Below are 23632 nucleotides of genomic sequence, written 5' to 3' on the forward strand. Positions count from 1 at the left end.
TCCCATGAAAACGGTAATGTGGGCGTTTCACTTGAGAGTTCAAAACAGATACTATTTTAATGCTGTAAGGCCAGGGAAGGAAAGCAACAATCTACATAAATGTTTCCAGTGTATTTTACTAGCGGACATCCTATCAGAACTAAATATTTAAATCGTTAATATATTGCTTATTTGCATTATTTTCTTGAGAATCAAGTGCAAGTAAAAAAAACATTCAGTTGACTGTGTTTTGAATATTAATTTCTCCATTTTGCATGGGTCAGGTAAAAACAAACAGGGCAAACTAACTTGTGTTTTTGCTAGTGTGCTCCAGAGAGCATAAAGCATAGTTGAATTTCCATGGTTCTTTCAGTCTTTGGATTCCTTGCTGAGATTTCTTAAAGAAAAGACAGTTAATGTTTTTTGAAAGGGTTCACCTCAGTTGTGTGGGATGTTGTTTTACATAAGCTGTGAAACAACCATCAGATAATAAAAACTTTCAATTCAGTCTTGACTCAGACTAGAAGGATATCTCTAAAGTCATTTTTATTGTCTTCTTCCTCTCTACTTCAAATGACACAACACAAGTTTAATTTATCAGTAAAAGAGGTTTATTTGCTGGATTCAGCAATTCTGAAAGGAACTGTTGCTGTAAATGAATGTTCTATTTTACATGCTCCTAACAATACAAAGCCCTTTGAACAGCAACCTCATTCTTTTCTTTCATCCTCTGCATCACCTAGGAAAAAAATGTATATAATAAAGGAAAAGTAATCAGGTGGGAGATGTTGGGGGAGAGGTTGTATATGTGGTATATTTAAAATAAAAATCTAATGTTGGTCTGGCATTAAAATTTTCTGGTTGGGCAGCATAATTTTTAACTGGGAATCATCATAGCAGTGGCTAAAATCTCTAGGCCTGGGTCAATAGGAATCTGTATTGCATTCTGTCAGGTATCAGTCATGATACTTGCCAGGCCTGATACTCCCAGTTATAGCATACTATGATCATATGATTTGTAGAAGGTATAGGGTGTTTTTTTCTTCAGTTAGAGTTTTAGGACTTCATTATTCTTCATATCCAAATCAGATAAGTAACATGTATTCTGTCAAAAATGTTAGTGAATTCAGCATGCAACATATGTGCCAGATTGGTAATATATTGAAATACAAATTATCAACAAAGCAAGTTTAAAATGCCATGATAAAGCATCATTTATTCCAGAAATTAGAGTCTGTGTCTTTGTCCTCTAGAGGTGTCTCAGAGAGTCAAATTGATGTCTTGCATGTACTGCTAACTGATTGTGTGGAAATTTTTTTAAGTTTACTTTTTCTTTATTCTTCTGTCTTTTTTACCCATCTTCCCCCATTGTAGCAAATTAGACGGCCGGATGAAAGCAAAGGAGTTGCTAGTAGAGTTGGATCCCTCAAAGTAAATATGTTTCTAACATTTATTTTGCAAGTTTTCTTCTATAGCCTACACTTTTCCTTTTGAAGGGGGAGGTGAGGGGAGGGAGGGAAGGGGCTTTTCCATTTCTCACCATCCCATCATTTTTATTTCAGTATTCTTATTGCTGTTGGGTCATATTTTGTTTGTTTCTGTGCTACACATAGAACAACCTACTGAAGGCAGGCTGCCAGTTAGTTAGCTTTGAATGTCACCACAAATAAGATATAGTAACAACTTTCTTGAAGTGCCTGTAATTTGGTGATCATGATTAAACCACTTCTCTGATCTATGTTGTTTGTTGTCTCTTAACTGCCTGTTACATGGAGAAGTGATTTACTCATCTTCAGACTACTGCTTCCCATCTTGAAACATAATTAAACTTTTATAGTGCTCGCACTTTTTGCATTTAATTCTGCAAAAGACTATTACAAGAGAGTTGAATATTTCATGTATATCTAGCCTTTAAATCACAAAAAATCAGAGTAAATAAAGAGGAAATGAGAGAGAGATTCATGTGAGGCTAATAAGAATGGAGCCACTGTTTTGCTAATAACTAGTCCCTTCTGCCTTTTTTATTTTTGTACGAACATACTCAAGTGTTTACTATATTAAATACTTAACAGAACAGGCAGATATTTAAATCGGTGCCCACCATGCATAGTGTTACACCCTAATAAATGGTTTAACACACAGGATGTAATCTATACCAAGATGCTGATCATATGCAGTCCAAGCCATTCTGTTAGGGTTCCATCTCAACAGTTGCCTCTTTTTCAGCCATCCAATTTTTCACTTTTTTTCCACTTTATTTCCTTTTAGCACCTTCTCAAGCGCTAATTATTTCATTTTTCTTCTGCATTCTCCTTGCCTTTCCTGTCTTCTTGTTTTTTGATCTTTTGTTTTGGTTTTGTATGTGAGTGTATTGCCTTTGTTCAAGGACAAGCCATCCTCTCTGTTCTCTAACACTGCTCTACAGCTGCTCTTTGTGAAAATGTTATTTCACTGAGCATAAAGAAGGGGACGGGAAGGATTAATTATGCACCTCTTTGCAGTAATGCCACTGTTTGAATTGATCTCAGCATAGAAAAATAAGCCAGTTGCTATTTGTTTATACAAGTTATACCTAGAGGCATCTGTAGCATTCCTCACTGTCTGTGAGGCTTTATCTTTTCATCTTGTGTTTTGGGAAGTGGTTTTAGTTACAGTGTAGATAAGAAGAGCACTGTACCTGAATGAGACACTGTTTCAGTGGGAGACACTCAGGACCACTGAATTCACATGGAGGAAAATACAAGAGAGCCACAGTTTCTATGCTGGTTTTGAAAAATGTATATGTAATTACTGTGACCTGTGCATTTTAATGGGTCATCACATACAATTCTAGATGCGTAATGCATATACATATGCAGAAGACGTAGCTTATTTAGGTGGTGGGCTTCACCTATTATTTTTATGAACACCCACTGACACCTAATTTAGGATTATTGTTTCTGTGTATGATTGCCCAGGATTTGATTTCACAACCCAAAATACATATTTAGACACAAAATCTTGTATGCATATCCTTATAGAAAATGGGAAATCCTAATTGATGTTCAAATGTGAAAATTCACCTCTTAAAAGTTTTTTTTTGATTGAAATAAATTCTAGAACACAGCCTTACCAATAAACAAGCAAATAAATAAATAAATAAATGAACAATGTAGCAGAGATTCAGTAGCTTTAGAATGATCTGTCCCTTGATTTTTCATTTTTTTTCCTGTACTGAAAAAAGAGCCATGTTAATCAAGCAAAAAATCTTGTTTCCAGATTCCAGGTTTACTAAGCTTGTATGTCTGTGTTGTTCAAGGCAGTTTGATGTCTTGAAATGTTTTGCCAGAGGCAGTGAGAAATGTTTTATGCTATGACTTATTTAAAAAAAAAAAAAAAAACCAAAAAACACCAAAAAAACCCACAAAAACAAAGAAAATAAGGGGAAAAAAAGCGTGACAAGAGAACAGGTTGCTTTTTCAATTCATTTTCTGATGTTTACATGTAGCTCCATCGAAAGCTGGAGGAGCTCAGAGATCACCTAGAAGGCAATGTCAAAGGATGCTCTCTCCGAGTAAATGTACGATTTCACTCGGTGATCTGTTTTTTTAAAACTTCCGCTGGCTGGTAACACCAAATCTGATTGGTTTGTCCTCTCATCCCCATCTTTTTTCTTTCTCTCTCTCTTTTTCCTGTTGTGTTTTCTTTCTTTTCTAGCTGGGGTTTCATTTTAAGGTGTGTGAGAAACCTGACCTAATTGACAGGATTTGTTTAAAAGAATATCCTACTACATTTTAATGACTGCTAGTCAAACTGCTTGGCTTTACAGCAACTAAAAAAGATCCCTTTCCAAAATTGAAGTTGCATATCTAAAAGTTGCCTGAACATTAAACTTAGCAACAAATAAAATGGATATCCTTAATTTAAAGGATAAAAATACCTTCTGCCAGTGATTGATAGCCTTGCCTGAACTGAAAGCTATGGCTGATGGAAGGTAACCCAAAAGCATATAGGTTCACATGTACCTCTGTCTTTGCCTTTAATCTTTTTGGGTCCCTATTTTACCTCACAAAATAGGTAAATATTTGTTTGAATACCTGCTATGCAAATTTTGTTGCTTGTTTTTTTAGCAGACTAATACAAAAAATTATGCAGCATATTTCTTATACATTAGGTTTGTTCTGTAATGAAAAAAAATTGTGAAAAAAGGATTAGGATCTAGTATATCAATCATGACACCCCTATAAAGTTGCCCATTTTTCACAGTAATACTTAATAAAGCAAGTCAAGTCCAACATAACAGTACAGACAACCGTACTGTGTTTAGTAGTTCACCTCAAAAATTAAGATCAGCTTTTCAGCAATTCTACAGAAGTGAGTTTAAGCCACATAATTTAATGTATAATGAAAATTAGAAAAAAGGGACAGTTGTGAGCATGGTAGATGTGAAAGTTAGTAACCATTTATCCCTTTGCACATCCATCCAGTGAAGAATCTCAGAATAATTTCTTCAGGTTCATGTCCTGTTTGTGTCTTCCATACACTATGACTGTTGTCGTTCTCAGCACTATCATTCTAATGCATAGTCCACTATTGTTATATAGTGCAAGATAATTTTAGTAATGATAATGATTTGATAATTTTTACTCCTTTTGGATGCTTTTGCATATCCAGCTATGTATCTGACATAAAGTTGATTTCTGCTCATTGTCAAGTAGAAGTCCCTGAGTTTATAATCTTTTACAGGTCAAATACAAGGAGATTGAGCTGCTAATATGTTGCAGCTTTCTATAAAAATAAATTTGATTAAAGGACTGTATGTTTTCCCTGGCAAATCTTTAAGAATCAAGTTTTTGGGGGAATAAACTGTGGGATATTTTAGATTTGATGGCAAACTTATTAGTCATAATCAAGACAAAGCATGTTCCTTTATTTTAGACTCCTTCATGATTTAGTACTAGTGAATTAATGTAAAGCCAGAAAAAAATTATGCCATGAAACTTTGTACTACAAAAAAGGTGTTCTAATCACACGTTATTTCACAGAATGTCACAGGGAAAGGTTTCAAATGAAAAGCTGTGACCACATTAACCATGACAAATTAGTTGTCATGAAGTTATCCTGTTCCTCTATGCCACTATATCTGTTATTTCGTGGCCATATTCTACACAATGTAACAAAGTCAGATTGTGAACTAAGAAATGTTCCATATATTCTGCATATGCTCTTCAAGTTTCTTAAAACAAGCAGGACACATTGCAAGTATAATAACATATAACTAAAATCTGCTGCTTTGTCACTGCCGCTCTGATTCATGCTGTAATAATGGATGTTTTAGATAAGGCAACATTTTTAAAAAAACATATACAAATGACTGATCAAAGAAAAGAACAAATCCTTACTAAATAGTGGACAATTGGAAAGAAAATAATGAGGGATCTGTTAATAGTTCATCTTTAAAATAATTTTCATCTCTTCCATACTGCTTTTGAAATGGGGTTTAGGTGCAAGTTGTTAATACTCCTACATGGCAAATGTATTGAATGGTGTGGGAGGGGGAGCATATAGTATCTGATGGCCAGCCCCAAAAGTGAAAATCAAATGCTATTGCACAATTGTGTCTACTATTAAGGTGGAACCTTTGTTCCAGAATGAATTGCAAAGACGTGCTTCCCAGATTAAATTCAAAGGCTATTGGAAATATCTAGGAAACATTGGAATTCTGCAGAATATCTCAGATTCCACCAAAAGTTTAGAAAGCCTGCCAGATATTTAAAATAAAATCGCACTGAAAACATGAAAATTTGAGTTAATTAAGCAGTTTGGGGGTTTGAGTAGTTTTCATTTTAAAACACTACTTTTAGTATCAGCAGTAACGCATAACCTTTCACAAAAAAATTCATCCTGACCTGAGATTTGTTTTTGCATTTCTTCTTGAGATCTTCATTCATCTTCCTTGCAGCTATTCCAGTTCTTTCCATGGCTTAATCCTTTGACCCCTCCCAGACACCAGTGTTTGAAGCTGAACTTAAATATTGTTTAGAAAAATTAGTCTTCTATCACTTGGACATATTAGCAATCCCTACTGTTCAAATTAATGTAGCAGTAGCAAATCAGTGTATTAGCTACTGACATTATCAACAGTGAAACAGCTGACTGGTTTATATTTTAGAACTCATAATACCTGCTAAAACTGATACCTTCCTAAAAGTGTGAAGTTCAGCTGAAATTCAACAGAACAATACTGCTTCAATCTGTGTTTTGAAGATTTTTTTTTTTTTTTTTTTTTTGTAATTGTGCAGGCTAAGAATTTTAAATGCAAGTTTAAATTCTGCAGAAAAATATTATGGAAAGCCCATCAGAAGAAAAATTAAATCTAAGTATAGAAGTTCTACACAGAGTTCCCAAGTAATATGCCAAACAATTTTTATGTGGCTTTTGACCAGCATGGTTCCAAATCAAAGATTCTGGTTTTGTTCAAGAAAAATGTTATCAGAATTCATAGCAGAGGCCAAATACTGTCCATGGATGATGTTTAATGAAATCAGGATTATCATTTTTCATACAGAACTGTATCGCTCAGAGTCTACAGTCTCCTCCATGCAGTGTGTTCTGTCTTACTTTAAGTACCTGCCTTCTTTGATCATGATGAAGGATTACATTTATGGGGCTTTTATTCTTGGTCTAAATATTCCATTACTAAAGATCTGAGTCAAGCCAGTGAGGCCCTCAGACTAACAACAAATTGCTCTTACAACCTTTGAACCAGATTCTCAGTTGGTGTAAATAGTCATAGCTCTTTTAAAATCATTCTCACAGTGGGGAATTTCTGTGACTGACAATGTGGCCCCTTAACTTGAATGTTCATGGGGGAAAAGCTCAAATGTTAGCATGGTAGCTTCACCTAACCTAATATGTAGGGTTTGTCAGGTAGCATACAGAATAAGGACAACCACTGGAGTTCATATATGACAGCAATTTGTAAGCAGAGTAGGTGATAGATTGCAGAATTATCAAAGGAGCTTGGAAAAGTATTGACATTTAATTTCAGTAACACAGAAGCAATACACTTACAAAATGCTGAAATCAGGCAGATGCTCAGAAATGGAGACTGGTTAGAAAGAAAGCAATGACATAGAAATGATCAGTGTGCAGCAGATTAAACAGTCTCATTGTGAGATCCTATTGAAAATAAACAGCAACCACTATGTGCAGAAGTGTGGTATGAGCATAATCCTTTCCTCAAGAACATTAGATCGTTTTGAGACTAGAACACTTGAGCATACCTTTGATTTCATCATTATGAGAAAATGACATAGGTCAATTGAGAGTCTATACATGTATGAATAAGAAAAAAAGAATTTAGAATGAGTGAGATTAAGAGGTTAAGGAAAATTGTGTGTGTTTGAGCATAGGCAAAAATAAAATATACAGGTATTTTGGTGAAGGGAATTCATTTGCCTCTATACAACTGGAACTATGAAAAAGAAAATACAAAATTATTTAAAGTGGTTAAATACTAATAAGAATAAGACTGAAGTTAAATGGTAAGTTTAGCCTAGATATTAATGAAAATATGGATAATTAGATCACAGGATAATTTGAGAAGGAAAATAATAGCATGCTACTTACAGCAGTTGTCTAAGACAAGACTTAAAGAAGTAGAGAAGTGTCTAGCATACCCCCTGTAAGTTAGGGTGAGGAGTAGACAAGATGAGCCAAGTTCTTCCAAACTTTGCGGAGTACGATTCCAAACCTCATCATTGTTGTTTCTGTTTATCTAGTTGCTGATGCTTAAAAAACTGCTGCTGTGATGTTTCTTGCTGTTACTGCATTCTTTGGATCCTCACCTGCAAAACCGGAGCTAAAGTTTCTTCTTGTTCCATGCTGTTGCAAGACAAACCATGAGAACAATGGTTGGACATTATTGATGAGAATCTTGATTAGAGACTCATCCAGAAGTCTTAGGTGAATAGCAGAACCCCTGTTCTAAGCAAAAGCACGCCTTATCTTTCTTAGAAAGCTTTCAAAGCAATGTTTCTAGAAACAGTTTTTGCTCTGTCAGAAGGGGTTCTCTCTTCTTCTTGTTCTTCTTCCTTTTTTTTTTTTTTGTTTACAAAGTAGACTAAGAATAATACTTGATTTCTTAAAACTGCATTTTCTACTCTATTTGTCTGAAGGAGTTTTCTGTTTGTGGCTTAATCCTTCTGCAAATCATCTCACTATAAGAAAACATTTCATCAGGTGAAAAAAGTGCTGAGTGTGTGTGAACATTTAAGATGTGAATTGATTCAGATTTCCTTAGTGATGTTATCTAGAAGAGCAAACAAAATACACAATGCTAGAAAGGAACAAAAATATTTTCAGAGTATAAAAAAATTTTCAGCGAAGAAAGAACAGCTGTATAGAAGTATATAATGGAGACAGAAACGAACACAGATAAATGTGACTGTAGAATTCTCCTGGAAGTGGTATTTTATATTTCAATTAAGACTTATGAAATACACATTTGAGATTGACGAATATTCATGAGAGACTTTTTATGAGTACCATGTTCTCTGCTCAGTCCATCAAAATACCTAAGTCAGCAAGTGGTCACTAATAATTTATGTGGGAATTCTTGCTGGGTTCATCTTTACCACCGATGTATCCAAACTGCTGTACAGATACTAATTTTGTTGAAGTCTAAGGAAGTTTTGCTGGGGCTTCTCATAATTCATTTTCCACCCCTAGAAAAAAATCAAGAGGAGATTTTGAATGCATTTATAAGAACCATGTCTTTTTAAATTTTATTTATTAGGCTGCTTTTACTTTTTCTTCACAGCCAGTTGTCATCTGATTATTATTAATCTAACAAAAGTTAAGGAGAAAAAAAAAACCACACCTCAGACTACTCTTTGTAATTGAAACATGGAATGTTTTCAACCAAAGAAAGGATTTTCAGATTTGTTAGGAAAAGAAATCCTATAAATAACTGGAAAGTCCTTTTTTAATACTTGAGTTATGTCTCACTGATTAATAATATAGAAAAATGGGTATCTTGTATAAACAAGGTGTTTCTTAAGCAATCAGTAAAACCATAGTTTTACCAATTAACTTGTGTTTGTGCTGAAAGCTTTCAACAGTGGACAGTGTCCCTGACAAATCAGAGCACTTTACATTGCTTAGGGACATAATCTGCAGATTTCAACTGACCTATATCTGGCCATTAGTCATGTAACTTTGCAAGTTATTCTGGTTTTCGGGGCAGTGAGACTGAAGAAAAACCTCCATTGTCAAAATGCTGGTTTGGAGCATCTGAAAGCATAGATAGATACAGAGAAGAATAGGGCTTCTAATGTGTTTTCACATTGTAACCTCTGCAGAGTTAGAATAAAATTTAGAATAAAACTTAGAGTTTTAAATTAAAGAGATCAGTAAAGCTTCATCCTAGATTAGTTTATTGTCCTAAGGATAGTGTTGTCAGTTATGTAGAAGAGGAAGGATTGATAGTTGTTTTCAGATTCATCATTAGTTTTTACTATTTTATAAATACAATACTTTTTTGTAAGAAGCTTCCACCTTAAAAGGCATAAATTTGGAGTTTCTGAAATAGCTGGCCATGGAAACTTAATGAACCCCCTGCTACTATCTCAGTGCTGGAACCACCTATACAGAAAACCTTCTGAGACCCTTATTGTGCCACCATTTCTTTTTTAACAATGTTTTCTTTTCCCCACTGCACAACCAGGCTCGGCTCCCTTCGTGCTCATCCACCTATAGTGTTTCTGAGGTATACTTCGCACGTGTTCTCTCACACAGTCGACCTGCTCGCCCGTCACACTTTTTTTGTTTTATTTTCTTTTTTCTTTTTTTTGCATTGCACTGTGCACAAGTGGGGAAAAATCAGGTGGGGGGGACAGATTTTGCATGATCAATCTGCAACCATGTTCAGCGTGGTTTTAAAATCACTGTACCAGTCTGGGACCACCATGATGTGTAGTCTAGCTAGGCAACTGCTATATAACATATGAACATAAATTATATAATAAAAGCATCCTTAATTATCTCTTACATTAAAATTAAAATTAAAATTAAAATTAAAATTAAAATAAACTTACAGATGTCCAGGCTGCAAAATGCTTCACTGGTTAGTCTGACTCATTTTCAGTCAGCGAAACTGAAAGACTGTGTAAAGATGGCCATCACATCATGATTACTAATTACCTGTCTAGATATATGTGGGTTTATGATATCTGAAGTTCATTGTTAATTCCCAAAGCCCTGGCTTGGGTCACTACCTGCCAAAATGCAGATAATGTTGTAAATACTTTCATATCAGCTTCATGGTAGTCTTCTATAATAAGGTGAAGTACCACCTTAGCAAGAATTGACAAGAAAAATACATTCAATTGTAATTAGGATGGGAAAAAAAGGAGAAAGATGTTAAGATAAACTAGAATTCACAACATCATGGAATAAAAAGAGAATTTATAAAATACTATCAAATTAATGCCATGACCCACTGTGTAAAGATTAGGCTTCAACATATTATTATAATTGAGTAATGGATGAGTATCAAAAAGGTGGACTTCAGGTTTTCTGCAATACTGAATCAGTCTTGAGCACATACAGTTATTTATTCTGTATTTTAAACAAATCCCTTAAAGTTGACAAGATCTCATAAAAAGATGACAGTTCGCTCTATCTCACATGGTAGGCCAAGTTCTAGACCTGATGTGAATGTTCTATTAGTAAGCATCATACAAAATGCAACATAAGGAGCTCACCTACTCAGTCACTTTGTCCCTAAGCAGGAAGATCTGTGTGTAAGCAGTACCTTGCTTATGTGTGTCTAATTTGTTCTCAAAAGCTTCAGCTTCTCAAGCAATCATTTCTAGCACTTCCTCATCCTTAGCAATAGAAAGGCTTTTTTCTAGTTTCAGTGTATGAAAATGCAAAAGATCTTACTAAAAAGTTTTTAAGAAGAAAGGTGCTTACCAGTTTTTCTGTTATAGATAAATAATTGCTGACTGGCTCCACCAGGAGACAAGTAGTTTTAAAGATAATCAAGTATGTGTTCTTAAAAGCATCTGATACGTATTCTGCAGTTTGTTGTGCCTTGTTAATGTATTATATGAAAGCCTCACTGTTTTTATCATGATTATCATCAAAACACCAATATGGAATAAATAAGTAATACTATACTCATAAACATACAATTTTTTCTAAGCTAATACAGGAGCAAGAAATTAAGTTTAGTGCTTACAGATTCAAGACAAACACCATCCTCTCAACCAGCCATTCTTCTGAATGATCTGTATGAAATTAAGAAAAAGCACTGGATCAACAGGCATTTCAGCTTGATGACACTTTGTTTCCAAAGAATCCAGCTGTGATAGTTCATATCAGCAAAAATGGTGAACATGCTCTTATGGATTATGAAGTAAATAAGCCACTTTCAGGGAAACTGGACTCTTCTTGCTTTACCTACAACTTCAGCCATTTGTCCTTTTCTCATTCTGGAGGGATGACTGTCTTTGAAAGAAACACAAACCAACGTATTGTGGCTGGTGACGGGTCAACGTGTATGGGTCTCCTGCTTGATGAGATTCCAAAAACTATTTTGCCTTCTCCGAAGCTATCAGGCTGTAGTACCAATTAGTGATCTTGGAATAGTTAGATTCTACTGCAGCTGAAGAAGAAATTTGGAGTATTAAGTGCATGAAAACTTAGTGAACACTGCCCACAAAGGATGGCTTTGCAATTTGTATTAAAGAGTCCGCTAGCTGAAGTATCAAGGTGGCACTGTGAGACTGTACAAGCAATTTGTCCTTTATACTCTGTCCAAAGGGAAGATTTCATATCTGAAATACAGATAACCTGGCTGCCTGGTGAACCGGATCTTGTGATGCAGTAAAAAATTTCCAGCTGATCAGAATTTTATGCTTATGAAACATGCAGTGCAAGACCTAGACTGCCCTCTTTTAAACTGCAAACTGAAGGTGTAAAAAAAATATGGATACGTTCTTCTCTGGTGGCAGGATAGCTCCCTGTGTATTTTTGAACAGACCGTTTGAGCCAATGACAGATCTAAAGGAACAAATCAATTGAAACTGAAGATCTCTGTGGCAACTGTAGCTATTTGAAGAGGCACGGAGGTATTGGAGATTTTCTGGGGTCCATAAAGGATTTGTAGTGTAGTTTCTAACTTTATATGAGACACTTCATTCAGAAATACAGCTTAATGTAAGGATGCATGTCCAGCAATGTTCAATGTCCTTTGCTATTATTCTGGAAAATAGGAAAGCCTGCTATTAGTACACAACATCCTGACCTCTAAATGATATGATAGAAAATCTCCCAAACTGAGGTGTTGTTAAATCGAGTCCAAAAGTCTGGTATTAGTTTTGATCAAGGGGAGGAAAAGGAGTGATGTATTGCATAATGTCCTATATCCAGAGGGAAAAAAGGGACTTACCTTTGATAGGACCTCAGGGTTTTTTCTTGTGTCTACACCTATTTCTGTGGTTCTTATTCCAAGAAAATGTTTTTCTTAAGCTGACTCTTAAGCACCACGTTCAGAGCTTCTTAATTTTATATGTCAAAGTCATCACCAAATAGCTTTGGACCTTCACAGGACACCAGCAACACACAGACAAGAGAAATGGAATCAGTGCTGTGGGAATTCAGCTGAACATGCCTTCTGGCAAAGGTCCAGGAAAGATGAAAGAAAAGATAACCTGATGTAAACAATTTCCGAAATCTCTTTTTTGGAAATAGGCATTGTAGATTCATCATAAGAAATTTGCTTACAATTTTAATTGTTGAGAAGAGCTCTGGAATTGGATTAATTGGCACTCCTAGAGCTAAGATTGCCAAAAAGGGAAGTGAGTGTACTATCAGGGATTTTTTTCTGCTGTTATATAGAAGGTCTTTGATTGAAGAAATAAAAAATCTTCCAGCAGAAGAAGAATTTGAGTTAGAATTTGCTGCCTGATTTTTTTCATAGAAAACATCCTTGTAGAGGCTATTTTGCATCTCAGAGTCCAATAATTAGGAAAAGCTTCTTTCCACCTGTTCCTTTTTATTGTCACCATTTGCACTGGTGAAACTGTGGATGTGGTCAGCTGATGCCTATTTGAGAGGAATAAGCAGAAAGTTTTTAAAAACTTCCACTTACCTTCAGTTACAGAAAGGTTTTCATAGTTTGTTGAACTCCAGGCATTGTAGGGTAGTAGTACTATGTACCTACTTAGCCCCAGTCAGCACCTTAACAATTACACTTGTCTAGAATGAGGTGCTGTCTTTGGTTCAATTCATCTAAATCAAAGTGAGTTTCTTTAAAAAGTGATTCCCTTGTGGCAAGAGAAGTAAAGCTTTAATGCTCTAAAATGTCATAATGATAAAATATAAATTCATTTTCTCTTTGAATTTCACAATATGCAATAAATTTTTCCCCCTTCATGAAAACCAGTTAGCTTCATGCCTGTAATTTTTGTAAATGTTAGCAAAACCACTTAAATGATTTTTCTAAGAGTAGAAATATTAATTAGGAATGATGCTGACTTAGCAGTTGTGCAGTATAGTATGTGTGTAATATATCTATAATTTGCTTATTACTCAGTTGTTACAAAACATAGGGGTTTTTTTAATAGCAGTAGTTCTCTTAAGAAATTATTAAATCAGATTGGCTTCACTTACATTTTTAGAAGTACTATGACTTCAGCTTGTATCTTAAAAATACTGTACAAAATGTAAAACTAACGGATTGACCAATAAGCATTCATAGTCTCCTAATTCATAAAATTACACTTAGGTAGTATTATGCAATGGCCCCATTTTTTATCTTCATTTGTATCAGACTTTTTATTGCCAGCATCAATCTCTCTCTCTCTCTCTCTCTCCCCGCCCCGCCCGGCTTCTGCATGTGCGATGTGTTTGGCTAAAGCGTAATGAAGGAAATCTATTGATCTGCTTGTTCAAAGTATAGTGGTGGTGAAATGTTTACTGCAGTGCTATCCCCCACTTTCTAAAAAAAGTTTTTCAAAGAGGGAGACACTCAGGTCTGTAACTGTTCATATATTTTATTTAGCCTCATTGAGTGATTAGACATGATGCCTTGTGTTGTGAAAATCTGCAAAGTTTTATGTTAGTTTTCCCTCCCACAAAGTACATTATTTCCATAAAAATAGTTTTGGAATATGTGTTGGCTGCATACTGATTGATGGGATTTGATTGTATAAGTAGCATTGTTAATAAAACAACAGAGACTTGTATTATCTTACCTGATAATACAAGAACAGAGGGACCAGTACAGGGAATTAAGTATCAGCTTTATTCAGAGAACAAGAGGAAATACTGTTTCCTGCAACAGGTAGTTGATGTCAGAAGTCTATTCAGAGACTGCAGGAAGATTTTTAAGTGCTCTAAGTTAAAGTATTCTACATAGTATACATTACAAAATGTTGTAAATAACTGAATCTTGTTCTTGAGTACTAAAGCTGGGTAAGAAGAATGTTTTGCCTTCTACATAGGCTAGTTTGAATAGAAGGCAGTGCTGAAAGACTGAGAACTGCTACTCTGACTTCCAGGTGTTTACTACCAGCATAGAACCTGGAATTCAATTTTAGGTACAGGCTGTTAAGTTCCACTGTTGATAACTGCTGTAAATCTGCACTACTCAGCACAACTGATTTGAGGATGGGTGGACCACTTATATAGGGAACGGCAACAAAGCTGATGAATGGTCTAGAGCACAAGCCCTATGAGGAGTGGCTGAGGGAACTGGGGTGGTTTAGCCTGGAGAAAAGAGACCTTATCGCTCTCTACAACTACCTGAAAGGAGGTTGTAGCGAGGTGGGTGTTGGTCTCTTCTCCCAAGTAACAAGCGATAGGATGAGAGGAAACGGCCTCAAGTTGCACCAGGGGAGGTTTAGATTGGATATTGGTAAAAATTTCTTCACTGAAAGGGTTGTGAAGCATTGGAACAGGCTGCCCAGGGAAGTGGTTGAGTCACCATCTCTGCAGGTATTTAAAAATGTGTAGATGTCGCTCTTAGAGATGCAGTTTAGTGGTGGACTTGGCAGTGCTAGGTTAACAGTTGGGCTTGATCTTAAAGGTCTTTTCCAAACTAAACGATTCTATGATTCTGTCTTAAAGGCAGAGGGTACTACTGTTGACAGTCAGATTCAAGAGCATCCTTAATGTCTGCACAGTAAGTCCAGCATTTTGAATTTGCTGACCACCTGCAAATTCTGCATCCAGGACTTCCAGAAGGCTTTTCTGGCTCCAAGAAGTTATGCCAGCTTCCTCGTGCTGGCTTAAGAATGTGGCAACCCCTTATACTTCATCATTCTTTTTTAAAATTTGGTTTCTTACTCTTTTTTCTAAAATATTTCTCTCTAGATTTCTAACCAACGAGCCAATTAATGCAATTTTTTAGTTAGTTTATTCTGATATTGTAACTTAAAACTTTCCAGAAGTAGTTTGCCAGATAAAAAATTTTAGAAGAATTAATTTAACCATGATAATTGACTGTGCAATTGTCAAATAACAGAAAAGGTTTTCAGTTGATTCTTAGGCACCCCAGAATCCTTTAATGTCAGTATTGTTTTTATAATTATGGAAATATTTTAATATAAAGGAAAATCCTAAGTGAATATCCATATACAATGTCTGAAACTTGAATTGCATATTGTTAAAGGTCTGTCTCTAGCACTGTTTTTGAAGATCATTAGAATAACAGCAAGAAAAGTATGACATAATTCTAAGAAATGTAAGTAGATTTAAATACCGTAAGTGGTCTTTAGACTTTCAGGTATAATGAGTGAGTTATATGTTTTTGTTATTGGTCAGATTATTAGATTGGTTTTATACTCAGTATTTATGCCCTTGACTGTACATTTTTGAAAACATTATACACAAACCTGATTAGAGTGGCACAAAGTTTATATTTTGTTACATCTATTAACTTCTACTTCTGTAATATGAATATATTCCATAAATAGGGAAAGCACAAACAAAATCAGTCACACGTAATAATTTCTGGAACAGAATTTCCTTTTTCATTGCTTTTTCTTTTGTAAACTTTTCAGTCTATATATCAGCTGAAGTTTTGGGTTGGTTTTTTTTTCAATATAAAGAATTTCATTCAACCCTTACAGTCACAGGGTGACATAACTCAAGTGAAAAAGTGTTTCAGGAGATGGAAGACTATGACCAAGAAGAGTAGACCTGTGCCTTTATTTTCTCTAACATAAGATCACTCTCATGGCATAAACAAAGATTGCTCTTAGACAATTAAGGCTATGCCTTGGATAGGGGAGACAAAATGAAGTAAATGTAAGCAGTTCCTCTGCATTCTGTTCTCTGCTTTCAAGTGTAAGTCCAGCAGGTAGAGAATTTGGTTCTTTACATCTGACATAAATATGCTGATCCATTGAAGAAAAATTGCTGCATTAAATTGAGATTGCCTATCTCATTGCCTTATGAACCCCGTATGCTTTGTAGAGATGGTCTTTGAAATTTGAAATTTGAAATAATGTTTTTCCAAGTTAGCTCTGTTCGTTAGAGGGAATGCTAAGGTTTTCATATTGTTTATGGACATGGCTTTAATTAACTTGCCAGGTATGTTCTTAACAAGATCCTCAGCTTGAAAACAGAAAAATATCTTGATTAAAAAAATATATGTATCTGTGATATCTATAGTTCAGAAATAAATGGACATAACAGAGCCAATAAGGATCCACTAATCATTTGGGGTTTGTCCAATTATATTGGTATAATCTAGTCCTGGTTTTCTGTGTTATATTTTTGCAGTTGCTAATAGAACAATGAGTTTTTAAGTTAATTAGAATTTGTAGGTATTTCTCTTTCAAACATGAACAAGAGGCCAAAGCTTTCTATTTGGCAATTGCCATTTAAAAAATTACTTTTTTTCTATTGCATTTTGCTTTGCTAATAGTACTACCTTACTCTAGGTTTAAGAAAAATAAATGGATTAAAATTCTAACTTTTAGAGAAATATGGTTTCCTCGGTGCACATTAAAATGCAAAAATTTACAAAAAGCCAGTGAACTAGTTTTCCTGTTCGTAGAAAATAGCTTTACTAGTTCTATCTTCCTTCTTGTTATTAGGATCAGTAGCTGCACAAAATATTTTCTGTAGCATTCTGTCTGCCATACCAGAATAGAGAACTGTTCTTGCTACAAAAACTAGACGCCGTATCAAGAAAGGCATTCATGACAGCTCATGAGTGAAAGTATGGCAAAACTTCAAGTTACATCAGGAAGGAGAGTGCGTTGCAATAATCTGATCAAGGTATACATCAATAACTTCAATGAATGCAATCTTAGATATTTACAATAAAATTAATTTTTAAAGATCCATTAAGAAATGCTACTATATTTGTAGTTTAAATAGAATTTATCTTTGTTTACCCACTGCTGAATCTCAGATTAAATCCATTATCAGTTCATACATTCAAAATAGAAGCAGAATTTTGCTTAATTGTACCACTTCTATATGCATGGTACTTACCTTGTGACTTCTGTCAAATAAAATTATCCCTTCATAAGTTTTCCACTTACTCTTTGGTTCTCTACTAATAAGTTCAGTTCAAGCACTGAGTTCATTTACAAAGAACTATTTAACATTCAGGATGGTGGTAAAAACTGGGATTTTGAATGGCATCTCATTTCATATTACAAATTTTGGTTTAAACCTTATCTATTCAATTTATCAAACGTGTAATACTTATTTGATTTTTATTTTGGTAAATTGCTTCCCAGCTCTGCATTTATCAGAGAGAGAATAAATAAAATTCAAAGTGTCTATTAAGAAGAATAGCCACTAAGAAATTGAATGATAAAATCACAGCTATTTTCCAGATAATATTATATACTTTTCTATATCCCAAAAATCAAGTAAATCAGAAATAATTTCCATTCTTTCCCATTTGGAACTTTAAAGTTCTTTGCTTTTTGTTTCAAGTCATTATGTTTCAATTTTAAATGTCCATCTCTGAATTTTTCCCCTCCTTCTTCTTCCACGAAACAGGGAGACATTTCACCCTGCCGTAAGGTAGAGATGTGCAATCCTTTATGAAATTAATTAGATCAAGTCAGAGAGCTATCAGTGTCATTTTCCTTTTGATTGGTTATAGTTTAGACTCATGTATGTAATCTACATTTGCATCTTGTCATTGTGCAAAGGTTTTTTTCCATTTTCTTGTGCTGTACCACACCTTGAACTGTATGGCATCAAAACTGCCTTGATTAGATATAACTGTGAGATTTCCTTTCTAGACAACCACTGTTGTCTTTTTAAATCCAATAGCAAGCTGCTCACCAGCATACAATGTTTGGTATTTATTTGTTTGGGTTTTACTACTTAAATCAGTTTGTTTGAGAAGCCAGACATTAGTTTGTATTCTGTTACCTTAGTAATAACACTAAGTGCAACTGCTCTCTAGGTTCAGCTCCCAAAGCAATCTACCTCTTCAGAATCAGCTTCAGTAACAGAATCTGTGAAAAATTAGTCTAGAGTCTGAAACAGTAATAAATCAAAGTAGATCAAAGCTTCTGTTACATTGCTATTATGGTTTTTGGAGTAGTCACTGATGTAAAATGCCATATGTGTGATCTAATTTACATGTATCTCTAGTGGACAGTGTCTGTTTTAACACATGGAAATCAAATTAGATATACATAGCAACGTCAGTATCAGTAATGTATAGCTCAAATGTCAGTGGGTTCCCATCAGCGCTCCCTATGTTATCTTCCTGATTTTCCAGTTTTTCAAATGCAGTTTTGTAAAGTGGAAAGAAGTTTTTTGCTAAGCATAATTACCATATAGTTTTTCATTTAAGAGCTGGAGGGGAGAAAGAATGTCCTTATTCACAGTATTTTCTGTATCCCTTTCTCTTCTATGAATTTCCAAGATTCAGTGCTGCTAGAAGGCCAGCCAAATTAATATTCTCTTTCTCAGGCACATAATTGCTGTGCAGAGGCTTGTGGTTGCCACTGTGCTGGACCTTGCACTCTGGACTGCCAAATTCAAGACAGCACTAAAGGAATCTTATCCTTTCAAGCTTTTGAGGCTCAGAGCAAAATCCTAAATGTAAAACCTCTTCCTGCATTTGTATTTCTGATTTCTTTCAAAGATCATTTCTAACTTGGGTTTGACAGTATAGTTCTCAGTGCAGCATTTGCTCGATTCCAGCCTCTCCTTTCCATAGCTTATGAACCCTCTGAAGTCATTACATTATTCATCCATGATGAATCTATTTTCACTTTAAGGATTCTCCTCAGAGGAATATAGTCTGTGTTTCTGTCTCAATTCAAAGGCAGAAACCTAGCTCTTCATACAGTAAGTTCACTGTACTGGAATTTACTGCTCAGATGGATTCACGCACTGAAGCTTTATTTTCCTTACAGTTGTTGCTCCCTAGTTTGAATTTGAAAGAGGTTTATTCATTTTTATATTTAAAAGTGTACAAGTCTGAGGTTTTGGCTGAATACTGTATACATCAGTGACTATAATATACACCATATATACGATCATCATTACCTGTATTTACTAGTTTTTGCTCTCGTACTGGAAGCCCTTCAGATCTGATGCTCCTAGCTCAAATAAAAATGTTAAGCTTAACTAAACTCAACTACTTTGAAGTTATGCCAGTGCAGAAATTCTGATGGGACCACATGGGGAAATGTATGTTTTGGTTCTGCGCATACAGTTAAAAAAGTAGTCCAACCATCACTTTAGAATGACAATAACTATAGAAACGTTACACCAAAATTGCTGGCAATCACCAATGGAAAAAGCTGAAACTTTAAAGATGCTTTAAAAACATAAGAAATTGGCTGATGGCCTTTTGTTGACTCTTTAGGCCTGAAGATTCACTGGTCAGTTGATTGATGGCTTTTGAAGCTTACCATTGTTTTGGTTTTGTTGTTACTGTTTTCATGTGTTCATATTCTTTTAACATAGAAATGCAAGGAATGTTACCTGTTTAGTCAGCTTCCAGGAAGATAGATTGTAAGCATGAAATACGGGTTGTAAGATTTGTAAGCAAGTGCAAGTTTGATTCAGAATCCTTTGAAGGTCAATGGAGAGATGCTTTTTTACTCCCACGGACCTTGGATCAAAGGGATGGAGGCCCGTAGGCCTCCAAACAGGTAGGAACAAAAGCAGCAGAAGCTAAAAGTTCCAAAAAGGCCTCTGTCCCTTCCCCACCAACATTTATTCAGACATTGACACTAACTAGATAGTAAGAAAACTGAACTGAATTTCCCAGTTGTAGCAGATGGGGTGAATGGTGACTACAGCTATCCTGCTTTCAGTTCAGGAAACACAGCTGTCTGCTGGAACAGAAAACATGATGCCGTAGCAGAAAACCCTGAGTGGGTACCAAGGAAGACTATATTGCATTTTCTGTTTCCATATTAATGCAAACTTCATGTTTCATGCTGAAAAAACTTCTTACATCATTTTCAGGGGTACTCATTTTCTGTCTGTCCTTCTTGAGACACTTACTGAGTGATTTTCACATATGCTGAGCACTCCAAATGCAGTTGAAATAAATGGCAGCAGAGGGACTTTGCATTCTGTAATCCAGCTGTAGATATGTCAAGTTAAATTTAGTCTAGATGTCTCTGGGTCTCAGTTTCCCATTTGTAAAATCAAGTCATCCCTCTGCTTCACAAAGATTTTGTAAAAATAAATTCCTTCATGTGTATTAGGATGTTTTACATTGTAGAACCAAGCACAACAGAGAAACCTATAAACAACTAAATAATTCCCCATTCAAAAGAGAGTTTGGATAATGTTTAGAAAGTAATACATTAAACTAGTTTTTGAACAGGGAGATTAAAATGAGATAGCCTTATCTTGTCTCATGCAGAAGCCCTGCTGAAAATAATTATGATGAAATCATAATGCTTACATGTCAAAGGAGAAATAAGAGTTGCACACATAATATTGATCTGATGTGTCCTAAATGTTGTGTTTCACTTAAACTTGCCAATTTTGCTTGACTATAGTTGAATGAAGAAATTTTTTTTAAATTCTGATTTTGAGGGTAACGCCATTCAAGAAAAAGAGTTTCCATTTTTTGCAGTAGTGGAAATCTCATTGTTTCAATGCTGCATTGAAATTGGCTCTTGCTGGGTCATAAAATAGAAATGTGAAATAGTTGAAATTTCATTTAAAAGCAAAATACTTGTAATAGGAATGAAACTTTTTAAAATGTCAACCTTATTAGTTTATGTCAAGGGTTAGAGAGTAATTTATGGTGTGCTTGAGGACAAGAATTTCTATACATCACTTATGTATTTTTAGTCCATCTGATTGACAGCAGCTTAAAAAAAGGTTGAACTAGAATGGACGAGGAGTTTAAAAAGTCTTAATGCTGGTCAGATAGGATATAACTCAGACATCTAGCACATACTTGTAAGGCTAAGTGATTCATCAATCAAATTGCCAGGCTGTGAGATTGTATGAAAATAGGCAAATGAATCCCATTTCTGTGGCAAACAAGGACAACAGGAATCTCTCTTGTATCTCTTTGGAAAGAAAATATTCTCTCTGCCTTTATTTACACTATCTATTTCTTAAACTGTAGAGTATTTCCAGGGCATTTGGGGAACATTTAACATTCAAACAAATAAAACATCTTGTTCACAGCTAGTAATACAAGTAGTAGATGTTTTGATTTTCCCAAGTGCAGTGTTCCTAGAGATTTCTTGTGTCATACAAATCCCACTTGGATTCTGTTAGCCCAGGTTAGAAGTACCTGCTGGAGTTTGTGCACAAATTATTTGGCAATAGTCTTTATGTCTTGATTTAATATGCGCTTTAGCTTACACAAGATGCGTGTCCTCTTCATACTTGGGTATTATAATTATTACTGCTTCTCTGAACAAAACCAGTATGATCTTGAATAAGCCCTGAACAGCCCCTAAAATATCACAGAAACGTGCTGTTTTTGCAGTGTTATTCATACAGCATATCTGTATGCTGTCCCATACTCTTAAGAACGCAAAATCCAGCTCATTTTTTTCTCATACAAATGTAAACATTTCATTAAAATTCCTCTGAAGAAATAAAACCTACTTCCTTTCTCTTTGCCTCTTTTTATTCTCAACTATCAAGCCTATGCTGCCAGTTTGTACTAGCATGTTTGCTTTCCCATGAGCTTTCTGACCAGCGGTTTACTATTCTGTCTACTTTTTTGATGTGTGTATCATAGTTCTTCCTGTTTTCTCATTCATTGAGGCGTTCAGTTTGCAATTTTAGTTGGTGTGTAAGATTTTGTTCGAACCCTCTTCTAGTAATAAATGTTTCGATTTTGCATTTCCAGGACAAGGTCAGTTTCCGTTGAGAGATGACTAATCAACATCTTATCCCAGAAAACTGCTCTTTGCCTTTTCATTTCATTTTGTTCCAAATATTGGATAATATCTTTTTTTATACTGCTCCTGTAAAAGGAACCAGTTCAGCCCTCATGTTTCTGCGGTGTATTCATCAGTCCACTTCCACCATCCTGTTTGAACAGTAGTTAGGATGAACCATAATCTGACCATAAAATTCCATATATGTGTTCATAGTCTACTGGGAAACAATGTTTAAAATTAAATATATATTTTTATGTAAAGTGTAGGTGACTAGGAAAAACCTCAGAAAAGGGAGCTCAGTAATACATGGATGAAGACGTAAAGGCATATTCAAGTTTTGATGACTTTTGTTCAGTGTCTAGTCTACCAAGGATAACACTTAATAAGTGGTAAAAATCTGCTCCTAAAATGATTTTGGCTTCAAATGATTTTTTGCTTATTTCTTCCCACTGACTCCAAGTGAGTACTTCCATGTGTAGAATACTACCTCATTATTCATATTTAAATTTTGGTGGGCTGAATCCCACCAACAGTGCCACTCCTTTTTTAAAAATGTATTAATGAGTAATGTCTGCTGCTATCAAATTCCTTGACCTCACTTTCCTTTCCCTTTCAGAGGTGTTCTCAGTGTAACAAGAAAAAATTTTTCTGTATTTTTGAACTGACTTTAGTCCTAATTCAGATGGCCATAAAGCATACTCTTAAGACGTTGCATATTCAGCTCAGTATAAAAGTTCTTTTTGAATAGGAATGCATTCCTGAAATAGGAAGATTGCATCTTGTAATAGGATTATTTAATCCTCAAATACTTTGTTAAATGTTTTCTGAGGTACACAATTCCAGATACACTTTTCCTGTGAATTTTGTTTTAACCACTTCATTTTTATATTCCATATTAATTCAATCAAAGCAATTCTCTCTGTTCTTCTCAAAACATTTTTTTTAATGAAACCAACCAATGTATTTCATTACATTTTTTCAATTTGCTCCTAGTTTAACCTTATGTATATTGCTTAGAATAACAGGGCAAAATCACTGTTTACAGTATTATCACACCAGTTTGAGACATTGTTATTCATGGTTTAGTTTTATTTTATGTATTTATTTACAGGTACTGATTAATGTATGTTGCACTCTTAGGGGGGAAAAGATGTTTTAGGGAAGAGATACCGTGCAAACCCCTACAGTTATAAATCAGATCATATGTGATTTGAAATCTATTTAAAGCAGGCAAGTATGTGAGAGACCATTTAAATGGCATGTGCACAGAGTATATTGTACAGAACTCAGATCAT

The 23632-nt window shown here is 35.0% G+C and overlaps 1 protein-coding gene across 11 annotated transcripts in view; it reads left to right on the top strand.

Moving 5' to 3' along the window:
- Positions 1-23632, top strand: part of GPHN (gephyrin) — a 312924-nt gene that overhangs the window by 229771 nt on the left and 59521 nt on the right. For 6 of the 11 annotated variants that reach the window (XM_069784153.1, XM_069784156.1, XM_069784154.1 and 3 more), the window contains one exon: positions 1354-1410. The exons of the other annotated variants lie outside the window; for them this stretch is intronic. In XM_069784153.1, the coding sequence (XP_069640254.1) occupies positions 1354-1410 (57 nt within the window). The remainder of the gene's footprint in view (positions 1-1353; positions 1411-23632) is intronic. 11 annotated transcript variants of the gene reach the window in all.

The sequence above is a fragment of the Haliaeetus albicilla genome, chromosome 5 (assembly GCF_947461875.1).
Source record: "Haliaeetus albicilla chromosome 5, bHalAlb1.1, whole genome shotgun sequence".
Taxonomy (NCBI): Eukaryota; Metazoa; Chordata; class Aves; order Accipitriformes; family Accipitridae; genus Haliaeetus; species Haliaeetus albicilla.